This window comes from Anopheles coluzzii, chromosome 2 (genome assembly GCF_943734685.1).
Source record: "Anopheles coluzzii chromosome 2, AcolN3, whole genome shotgun sequence".
Lineage (NCBI taxonomy): Eukaryota > Metazoa > Arthropoda > Insecta > Diptera > Culicidae > Anopheles > Anopheles coluzzii.
The window spans coordinates 9,952,751-9,964,533 of NC_064670.1; the positions used below are offsets into that span (position 1 = coordinate 9,952,751).

The 11,783-nt window shown below is 54.0% G+C and overlaps 1 protein-coding gene across 8 annotated transcripts in view; it reads right to left on the minus strand.

Moving 5' to 3' along the window:
- The window catches only part of LOC120952891 (uncharacterized), a 42,895-nt gene that overhangs the window by 7,161 nt on the left and 23,951 nt on the right, over nucleotides 1-11,783 (minus strand). For all 8 annotated transcript variants that reach the window (XR_005751328.2, XM_049606408.1, XM_040372453.2 and 5 more), the window contains 2 exons: nucleotides 11,280-11,453; nucleotides 2,963-7,527 (listed from right to left, as the gene is read on the minus strand). Coding sequence is in view for 7 of the 8 variants with exons in the window: in XM_049606408.1 (XP_049462365.1) it covers nucleotides 2,963-7,527; nucleotides 11,280-11,453 (4,739 nt within the window). In the remaining variant the exon portion in view is untranslated. The remainder of the gene's footprint in view (nucleotides 1-2,962; nucleotides 7,528-11,279; nucleotides 11,454-11,783) is intronic.

Here is an 11,783-nt window from a genome sequence, read left to right on the forward strand (position 1 = left end):
AAAGAAAATAAACATAAACATCACGAACGGAATGGTTGGAGCGGGGAGACAAAAAGGGAAATAATTTAATTAAATAATCCGTCCGTCTTCTCAGGGGATCACAAACGGCTGCCACGGCTGCAACTGTATCTCGCACACAGTGACATAGCACCACTAATACCAGTATCAACATGCAATATATCATCAACACAGCGATGCTCTCGGGAATGTAATAATCCCTCTTAAGCAGAGGTTTAAAAAGAGATTTGGATATCAAAAATACCCCGGTCATCGTTGGGATGGCCTCGATCTCTTGTTCCAGCTGCTGAGCATGTCATTAACATGGAAGCGTACTACCTATCTCGTCCTACAAAGACTTTTGAGACGTTTGACCAACACAGGAAATCAGTTTGACGGGTTCTGATGGGGTTGAAGGACAGCCTCAATGCGTCTGCTACAAAAGGCAGGAATAATTAATTGGTCAACGCGACGACACTACCGGATATTACTACTGCAGACTAAGATATCGTATTAGTTCGTACTGCGAAGGGGTCCACAGAAACTCTAATACCCAGAAGGACATAGTCCAGAAGCTTTCTCAACTGAACAAATAGAGCTAACGCGACGCTTTAATTGGCAGTCAAATCAGTTGAGTATTTCCACAAAAAAACCGTACAACCTGACCCACGTTCTAGAAGGCCAAAGGAAGAAGAATTGGTAAGTTTTGAGATGGAAATAAAACTCTTAAGCTCTTTTCTTTTTCCTGAGCACTAAAGGACCTTGGAAGAAGGCTCAAGGGCTCGATAAGCGTATGTATCGATGAAGAGGTCCTTACTGATGAGAGAACGGGGTTTCTTACCAACACAAAACGTATGGGGTGCATGGTTTCTTTAGTGTATTAGTCTCCTATTTTCTGTTTGCTGTTGCTGTTGACTCCATACCCTAGCATTGATTTTCTACCCAAGAACATTTTGCTCCAAACTTGCGGACCTGTGTGGTGAAGTACGACTCAACAAACGACCCCTCCAACCAACCAACTAAGCACTTCTCAGTGTGGTAGGGTAAGTTTTTAGAGCTACAGAGCGTTTCTAGCTAAACCCCACCGAATCGCCGTTTCCGTTTCGCGGTGGGACGAATAGGGAATTGACCGGTGAACTGGCCGTACGACCGCAGTCGTCGTCTGGTTGCTGGATTAGACTCAGTCAGTGAGTGTGTGTGTGTGTGTCTCTTAGAGTAAAAGGCAAATCAAACTACGTCGGATTCGTACGTCCGCCGACTCTTTCTATTCTGCTCTACGCTTTGAGAAGCTCATTTTGTGTCAAGGATTTCCAAGGTTTGTGGATATCAAGTGGCCCAATTATGCTGGGACACAAACCAACACCAAGCAGCGTACGAAGGAATGGAAAACGCATGTAACGTGGCGATATCTACCATTCCACCCAATGAAATCTTACCGCAAAGCGCAAGAACGTGTACCAGAACTTCAGGAAAGAACAATACGAAATGCAATTATTCGGTAGCTTCTTTCTTTAGCTACAACTTTGTTAGTTTACCAAGACGAAATTCGTAGGTGAATTGCTTTTAGCAGGTTACGTTCTTTTACGACAAAAAAACGGCTACGGTTTTGGCAGGGGGGAAACGCTTTGAACGCTGCCAGTACCACCTATTCCGGTCAATGCTGGACAAGCTCGTGCTGTGCGCGATACAAATGGAACGTTTGCGTGCGAACGAAAACAAATCTCAATCCGCCCAATTTTAAGCTTCGGACGCGAAGGACACAAAGTAACTCTATGTGTATATGTATTTGTCAAAAAAAAAATCGAACCAATGTGCGACAAAATGTTGAAATGTTGCGGCACAGAAAGTGGGTTACACATTAACCCCGCGCTGCTATCCTCGCTGCTTTCGCTGCGTAGTATTATCGTAGATTAGTGTCGCTTTTCTCCACGAAAATGGAGACGATAATTTGCTTCATTATAACTCCAACCCCCCCCCCCCCACCCCCTCTTGAATTCGTTGGATTTCGAGGGGCATGGAACTCATTCATCTTTGTTAAAATAACCTACCACTCTAGGGTGAAGGTGTAATAATCTTGCAAATATCACTGCCATTAATGATGCCCTCTAGTCGCATGTGCGTACCCATTCGTGGTGGGAGTTCCGAATCGGATTCCTGCTCGATTCCGATTCCGTGTATTTGGAATCAATTCCGGTGCCGATTCCGATGCGGTAATCGATTCCGGAGCCGATTCCGATGCTGGAACCGATTCCAATTCCGGGGTAGACTTCGAATCCAGAATCAATCCCGGAATCAGAAAAAAGCTCCGGAATCGGAAACGACCTGGAAAATCGCAATTTGCTTCGGGAATGGAAATAGAATTTACTCCAGAATTGGAATTAACTCCCGAATGAGAATCAGTTCTTGAATTGAAATAAGAAGCTTCAGAAGCGAAATTAGACCGGCGAAACTCCATGAGAATGGACAGTTTACAAGCAAATTTGGATTCTTTGAGGCTATCAATACGTAGCATCATTGGACCCAAAAGCCTATTCTTATGGAGATGCCGAAACTGACTACGATTTCGAAGCCGATTCTGATTTCGAAGCCGATTCCGATTCCGTTTTCCCATCACTAGTACAGTAATAGTTGAGTTACAACCAGAAGTTAGATACAATTCGATCTTAAATGCCTTTCGACAAGCTTGTGATCCCCTTAATAACGGAATAAGCAAAATAAAAATAGGTAAACAAAATTTAAAATCTGCACCAGGCTCACATTTGAAAGGACATACAACGCGTATCGTGCAAAAGGGTGTTGTATGTGCATGTGAGTTCGAAGAGAAAGCTACAACAAACAAACAAACAAACAAACAAACAGCTTCATGCACATGCACACACACACAGTTGAGGAAGTGAGTTGCTTTAGGTACACCTCACAGGCATATACACCCGCGAGGAAAGGGACACCTCGGTTCGATAAATACCTTCATCGTCCGGTCCGTTGTGGATCGGTGTGGCCATGTCCTCGTGCTGGGTACTGAACCCGATCCATCCCTTCTCCTCGATCACGTCACTCTGGATGGCCGCCTTGCCCCGGCTGGTGGTGGTCGTGGTTGCTGTTGCGGTGGTGTTGGTGGTCGTGTTGGTCAGCACCGTGGCGGTGCCTTGCTTCTTCGCCGGACTCGCTGCTGCTGCTGCCGCCGTTGGTTGTTGCCGTCGGGTTGGGCTTTTCGCCGGCGACTTGGAGCGCTTGGGCGACGGGACCGGCGGCACCACGAGCGTTGGCCCCTCCAGCTCGTCCCGGTTCAAGATCTGATGGTTTTCGTCGAAGCTGACGCGACGCGGCGAAGGATGCGGACCCTTCTTGCGGTTGCTGCCGCCGGTCGAGAGTTCCTCCGTGGACGATTCGATCGACACGCTCGATCGTTCCTCCGGGATGACTTCGAACTTTTGCGTGTAGCGGCCGCTGGCGGTGCGGCGCGGTGTTAGCAAGTTGTTGTTTCCGCCGTTAGCACTGTGGCCAGTTGTAGAAGAGGAGGAGGACGACTTTTTGGACGCCGAGGCACCGGACGGGCGCGCTTTGCTCGAAGCTCTCGATGCGTCCCGCAGTGCGTCGGGCGTCCGGACTAGCTTCACGCCCACCTCCTCCGGGTTGGTGAGTGCCTCGAGCAGGAGGTCCGCAATCATGCGGTCCACCTTGGGATTGCTGCCCGTGGACAAGGGGCTGCCATCACGCGACTGTGTGCTGCGCCGGTACTGCCCGAAGCGGTAGATCGGCACGGGAATGCGCGATCGGTTGCGGTTGCCCGAGTCGCCCCTACCCCGCCGTCCGGCACTGTGCACACGGGCTGGTCGACTGCCACCACCACCGTGCCGGTTCCGGGGCGCACTGTCCGCACACTCCACTATCTCGAGGATTTCGATGTGCTTGTCGCCCTCCTGGATTTCCGTCTTCTGGTACACGCGCCTAGGGCCACCCTCGATGTCGGGCGTAAGGTCCGCCTGCGGGTACAGCGTCATCTGCTGCACGTCCTTCAGCACCTGCTGCCGGCGACGGCCCCCGCTCGCCTTGCCCGTGCTGCCCCCCGTCCGGACGCCCGTGCTCGTGCGGGCTGAGCTGCCGCCGCCGCCCACCGTTGTCGATGCTGTCGCCGTCATCGTCGTCGCCGTCGTTGGTGCAAGGGGCGTCTTGCTAGCCTGCCGCCTCTCCGTACCCATGCCCCACGCACCCTTAGCGGCGGCTGGTGCCACCGCACCCTTCCGGCCCCCGGCTGACGACGCCGTCGCCGCCGTCTGTATCTGCATGTTGCCCTTGCCATCGATCTTGTACGACTCGAGCATGCCCAGCTCGGAGCGCAGCGCCGACCCGGTGCTCCCGGTGGCGGCCGGTCCACCCGCCCGCTTCTTCGGCTTCATCGCCCGGAACGGGGTCGGCCCGGACGGGGTGGAGGTGTCGCGCACGATCGGCGTGGTCACGCCGGCCCCACCGAACACGCTCTTCCGGGCGCCAGGCGGGATGAACTCCTTGCGGCTGATCGCCTTATCGATCGTGCTGATCACCTGTATCGCCGGCTCGCCGTAGAACCGCTTCTGCTCGATCAGCCGCATCATCTTGCGCTGCTTCTTGAGATTCTCCTGCTCCTGCTTCCACTTCATCAGCCGGCGCCGGTTGTTCAGCCGCTCCTTGATGCGCAGCGGCATCGTGTCGGCCACCACGACCCGCTCGTCGAGCTTGAAGGCGGCCGCCCGCTCGGCATGGATCGGCACGAAGAACGCTTCGCCCTTCTCGTGGCGCGGCGACCGGTCGGTCGAGCTGGTGGTCGATTCGCCCACCTCGCCGCCGCCCGCTGCCTTCACCGGTGGCCGTGGTTTGCGGCTTCGCGGCGGCACCATTTCCACCATCTGCGGCGGGCCGAATCCATCCAAACTGTCCACCAGGCTGCTGGCGTCCGAATCGTCCACCTCATCGTCCTCATCGTCGTCCTCATCATCGTCATCCGCCCGCACTTTCCGTCTGCCACCCCGTACAGCACCGTCGACATCGTCCTCGGCCGAATTGGTCGACGAGGGTTGCACTTCCATCGATTCCGTCCGCGGCATGGCGGAAAAGCGTGGCACTACGGCCGAACCACGATCGTACGTCGAGCCGGTGCCGATCTTGCCGAGCACCAGCCCCTCCGGTTCCGACGCAATGTCCGTGTTGTCGGACGGATCCGTCTCCAGCCCGTACGCCGGGAAGTAGTACTTGCCGTTCAGGTCAATCTCGGCCGCCCCACCGCCGAGGGCCGGTTCGGCCGCTGGCCGGGGCGATCTGCTGCCGGAGCGTAGAAAGAACCCGCCCTTCGACCGCTGCTTCTGTCGCCGGTGATTGCGCTGCTCGCCGGTGGCATTGTTATTGCTATTGCCCTTACCATTGCCATTGTTATTCGCGACATCTTCCTCATTTTCTTTATCACACTCGGCACCGTCCTCGTCGCCGGGTTTGGGCGACGGTTTCCGTTTGTCCGGTTGCGGAGGCGAATTGCACACCACACCGCCCCCATCGCCGATATACTTTTCCGTCAGCTTCTGCTTCATCGTACCGCCGCCGGCGTGTTCCGGCACGCCGCCGTTCGCCACCGTCTGGTTGTTATTGTTCTGCCGATCCGCCTCGGTCGGTTTGCCGTGTTCGGCTAGCTGCGCCCGGCGCTCGCTGTACACGCCGAGAATGGTTTCACCGTCGCGCGCGTCCGTCGCCAGCACCAGCTCCTTCGCGTCGGCTATATTGTTCAGATTGTCCAGCAGCAGCCCGGAGATGTACTCGTCCAGCCGGGTCTGCTCCGCCTCGTCCACACCACTGCCGCCGGCGTGCGGCGTTCGATTGTCCCCTGCGCCACCGGTATCACTACCGTCGCCCTCTTCGTCACTCGATTCACTGGAGTCTTCCGAAAGGGTGGCGGCACTAAGAGCGTTATCTTGCTGCTCACTTACTCCTCTTTCGGCTGGTTCGGTTGCGTTTGCTGCTCCTGCTGCTGCTGCAGTTGCTGTTCCTGCAGTGCCATCAGCAGCCGGAGCACGTTCTCGAGGATGATCGCCAGCACCAGCACTACCAGCGCGGACAGCAGCAACTTCCCGGCCAGCCGCACGATCAGCCCCATCGCCATCGGCCGCGGCCAACCGTTCCTGCTGCAGGAACTCGCTCAGCTCGTGGTCCGGACGGCGGCTCGCGGACGGCACACGGTACGACTGGGACGCTATCGACGACACGGAACTGCTGTGCGAAGCGTACTCGTCCTCGTCCTCCTCCTCCTCCCCGGTGGCACCGTGCTGCTGTTGGTCGCCGTGCGGACCGTTGTGAACTGTTGTGGTGGCCGACACTGCACCACCAGCGGCTGCCAGTATGATCGGCTCCGATTCGCCAAGGTCGGCCGTCTGCGAGGAACACATGCGTCGTCGTCGGCGCGGCTGCTGCCGCCGGTCATCGACCGGTTCGGTGGGCGCTGCGTTAGACACGGGGACAGGGCACTCCGGGCCACCGTCGGAAACGTCACCCGAAGAGCAGCACTCGATATCGCGGGAACGCGCGCGCGAGAGCAACTTCCTGCCCGTACCGAAGTCACCGCTGTACTGAGCCTCGAGCTTGGCGCACTCCCGGCACGAGGTCGTACCGGTCGTCGTCGTCGTCGTGTCGGTCGTGCCGGCCGTCATCGTCGTTGCCGTGGTAGCGCAACGACCACTACCGTCGCTGCTGCTGCCCGGCCGGCGGCTCGCCACGCTCTCGGCATCGTCCGCACGCGACGCCCGGCCTTCGACCGAGGCGACGATGCTTTCCACGCTGTAGATGCGGCGCGGTGCCCGGCGCAACGGGGGCGACCAGCTACCGGACCGCTCGTACCGCCGCAGCTCGCGGCTCCACATGCGCCGCAGCAGTGTCGTCTTGCGCATGGAGTAGTCGCCGTCCCGGTAGGAGGGAACGACCGGATAGTGCTGCTGCTGCTGCTGCTGCTGCTGCTGCTGCTGATGACCACAACCACCAACACCAACTCCACCACCGACAACAACACCGCCATTGGCAAGGGGCACCCCGTTGACGCTGCTAGAGCTGCTGCAACTGAGAGAATTATTGTGGATTGATCGCAAACTACCTCCGGTTCCGTTGGCCATCGCGCGGCCCAGCCCAACGCCCCCATTGCACAGCGGGCTGCTGCAGCGTCCGCCCAGGTTGCGGTGCTTCAGCGCGGCCAGATTCGGATCGGACCCGGTTGCCGTCAGCATGCCCGTCGTCCCGGCCGCCGCCAGCCAATCGTGTGTACCTACACCACCACCACCACTCTCCACGCTGCTGCTACGCCCGGTCAGCGAGCCGTGCTGGTGTTCCCGGTGGTGTCGCAGCCCGAAGGACTTCCGGTGCGGCGGTGTCCGCGGCCCACTCAGCCGTCCGTTCAGGAGCAGCCCCCGGGCAGACGACGGAGCCACCTGCTTGTTAACCACCACCTCAATCACATTGTGGTTGCTGTCGTGGTGCAGCCACAGCGGCTCATCGTCCGTTTTCTGCTGTGCCAGCGTGTGTCTAAGGGCGATGGTAGGCGGGAAGACGAAAGAAAAGAGAGAAGGCGAGAGGATATAAGTAATAACAAAAAAATAGTTAAATTATTCCTGAAATAGAAACAAACAACTGACGAAACGGTCAATGATTCCCATCGCAAGGACAATGGTTTTGAGTGGAAAATGATAACAAAATAGCTTTACATGAAACGCATAAAAAGACACACACACGCAAACGCATTTCCTGCATGTTTAAGCAAATGTTTAGAAACTTTGAAGCAGAGGAAACAACATCACAGCCCCGCCGCTCCATTCCGCACGGCGCAAAATCTGACTGGCGGGGCCGCCTGGTGGTGTGTGCGTTGGATCGATACAGAACCTAACCCTCCTGCTGCTCCTTTTCCCTTCCTCGTAGCAATTAAAAGCCACAAAGAAAAGGTGAAAAAAGGTATAAATGGCTAACCTTCCGACGTTCGACCATTTCAAAAGCGCTGGAGTTGGGTCACCGTTGTTTTGAGCCACGGGGACCGAGAGGAAGGGGTTTGATTATGCTTCAGTGCCAAAATTAGGCTAAAGGTCTCTCCGGAGCTACAGCAGTGAAGTAGTCCTCCTCCCGCGCACACACACACTCACATACGCAGCGAGTAGTGGCAAAGACCTCACTTGGTCGAGCAGTGGCGGTTAGGACCAGTTAGGACCGGTGGCATAATTACCCCCCGACACCACGGCTGGTTTTGCTTGTGTACGGTTGGCCAAGGGAAAAGTTCTTGCTAGTTGCCCTCGAAAAGTTGGCCGGTTGGTTCGATCGAACCAGCGTACGTACCGTGTGTGTTTGTGCGGTTGCTTGTGCAAAAGCAGCTTTTCTTGGAAGGATACAGGGAGCATCGAGAAGCAGTGTAATAGATGTCTAGCAGCCAAGGCAGCAGTTCATCATGTACACACGGAATCGGTGTTTATTTTTACCCACGTACCCTTACATCGCAATTACGTTACACAATATAATTTCAATCCGAGCGCTCGATTGGAGATGATGTAGTACTCGACGCTTTACAGAGACCCTACACAGAGATGCACAGAGCAAGCAGGAGAAAGCGGATTCGCAGGAATAAAATTCATAATTCAAAATGACGCCCAAAATAGTTTCCAACGGGCAATTAATGCTGCCAACGCGTTGCCGAAAGTACTTTCAACACGAATTGCTCAACATTCATGTTTGCGGGAAAACAATACCCAGCAAGAAATGCGCCCATGGAACCTACTCACAACTCGAATGAATATTTAACGATTTATGCTCGGTCCAACCATCCATCCAACTCGCCCATCGGTAATTGACTCCTGTTGGCCTTGAAACTTTCCGAACAGGATCATGAGCGCAGTCCATGGAGGACATTAGCATTTGAGGTTGGTACAAACGGGGAAGGGGAGCACAAAAAAAAGAAGGCGCGAAAGCCGCAAACTTCATCGAACAAGCTAAACAAATGATGGCCCGCATAACATCAATAATTGATTCACCTGTCGATATTACAAAGGACCCGACCGACCACCCCCGATAGCCAAGTGAGAGGGTCAGCGAATTCACATTCACGTGTGACCAGGGGGGAGGGGGGGGGGGTGGTTGATTGTGTTCACCGCTTGATGGCGAATGAATCAAACAGGGGAAGCCACGAGTTACGACTCATAACGATCCTCGAACAGAGCGAGAGAGTGAGGGAATGAGAGAGTGTAAAAGAAAAACACCCTGAACGTAGGACGACCCCCATTCGGTCAGTTGCAAAACTTCACCTTCAGGGAGTGTTGTGGACGGTTTCGGGGTTGGACGAAGGTCATCACAACTCTTTTCGCTTTTTTTTTATTTCGTCCTGCACGTTCGGCGGCGTGTTGTTGCGCAACGACGATTGGATTGTAATCAAATCAAACTCAAACGTTCCCGCCCGTTCACAGGACGTGCAGCATGGAGAGCGCGCTGCAGGAAGGGGTGCTGCGGGAGGGTGTTATTTTTCACACCGGCAATAGATGCGTGGCCAGCGATGCATGGCACCGCGCGCTTGGTTAGGACTTGGGTTTGTTGTCTGGGTGGCACGGGGCTATCGATTTTCCGAGTCTCGCGCGTGCCCACCCAGGCGGCAGGCGGCCGTGACGTCAGCCAAAGTAATATCCTTTGGTAGAGTTCTGTGATTGTGGGGCTATGCCAAATTGGAGTAGCAAACCCGTTGGGCGATGGTGGGGCATCGGTTGTGGAAGCTCTTCGGGAGCCGATTCTCACACATATCGCGTTTTGCAGACGCCACGGTTCGACCAACGGAAGAGGATACCGTCTCCTCACGTTGGAGAGAGTTTGTGTGTTGTTTTGGTACGTGGGGTTGATTTTTTTTTTTTGCTGTGCAGATTCCGACACGTAAAATAGACAGATTTTACTCATTGCAAACCCTTTTCCGTCCTGCAAAATAAAATATAAAGAAACGAAATCAATTCACTGCGAAACGGTTTTCGATGGGACACGATTGACACTCACCAGTTGCTAACCTGCATGGTTTTGTCCCAATCCTTGCCTGGTTACCCCATTAAAACCAACCCAAACTAGAGGTTGAGGTTTCCATGGGCAACAAACAAAGGATGTCCATACAATACGATCTCACATGATTTCTTGCGGTCCAAGCTACTTTTTTGACCTTCGTAAAAAGTAAAAGAATAATATCCTCCCCCTCCTAATGGCAGACGGAAACGACCATTTTTCTCTAACTTTTGATCCCTTTTCCACCGGCCACAAATTCTATACCATTGAGCGATGCTGAATTCTGAATACCACTTACGGCTGATGTTGTGTACCCAGGCAGCTTTCAACAAAAAAAGCCAGTAACCAACATACACCTCCTCCTTTGCCAAAAATTTCGAACAACAATAATCCTGAATGGAGCCACCATAGAGTGGCTCTGTGACGACGAGCCAGCCAGACGGCGAGTTGCTATGCAACGGTTTTTTTTTGCACTGTCCTGCGTTGATGGTTGATGGCCAGATCGCAAACTTCGCTACCCGCCCGAAAAGTATGCGCTGACCGGTGACCGAACAGGCAAGCGCACAGCCAAGGTACAGAACAGTCAGCTACGCACAGCATTGTTTTGGAGGATGAAAACAGTACCACCCCCCTCTTTCTCCGGTTGCAACGGCCATCGAAATGGTACCCTTCCGCGTGCAGGGTCACACAATTATTGCTTTGTTAGCAGGAGGTTTTTGTTAATAATACCAAATAACGCCCACCTTTTGCCCCTGTCACACCCTGTGTATCGTTCGCAAAGATGTGGGAAATGTGGGTTCATATAGGGTCTCCACCCACCCGGTGGTAATGCTGCTGCACCATGCATGTAAGGATTAACACAGAACAGGATTGTTCCTGTGGCCACTAGCGACGATCTCGACAACACGGTTGACCTCGTGACAAGTGGTATTTTCGTTCACGACGTTGCGATTACTTGGTGGCTTATCAATTTGGTTGGATTTAACAAAAAAAAAAGCCCATTACGAAACATATGAGGTCCATTTTGTTGTTGTTGGTACAATTAGGGCGTACCTTCCGATGCCATTAACCCCCACAGTGCGGTTGGGCGCTTTGTGTTGCACCGTTCCTTCGGGGGTCAATGTTTATTTGCCAAAAGCCAAAAGGGGTAACGAACTTTGGCGTCAACCGGAAAGTTAATTACGCGGGTGCAACGACTTTGAATAAAGAGAGAGAGAGAGAGAGTAAGAGAGCCCCGTGCGGAAATGTGATTCGCGTGAACTTACTTGCGCATTATGATTTCGGGCACCGAATAGCGCCGCCGCAGCAGTCCCGGTCCGGGACTGGCCGCATTCGCGTATGTTCCCGCGCCCATCCTGCGGTGGCCAGTGTTGAGGCAACAGCTATCGCACAAGCTCGATAGGTCCCAGTTCGAGGCGGATGACTCCCGGCTGTCCTGGCTGTAACGAGGGATGAAACGGAGAAGGGGAAAGAATGAATAACTCTGGGGTAGGACGGACGACTTTGGTAGGAAATGTTAGCAAGCAAATTACGTGATGTACCGTGCAGTGGATTTTGAAATTCTCCGCACGCAATTCTTAGCAGCACCGGCAGCAGCAACAAACACAAAAACAAAACCGTTTGGTGACATTGAGCACTATTTTTAGCCGCTGCACATTCTGCATACTTCGTTTTTCGGGAGACGATACCGGATGTTGTTGGTGAATGCAGGGTATCGGGATAGTGATGTGCTTTTCGGAGCGCACCCATTACTCCGATCCGACTTCTGC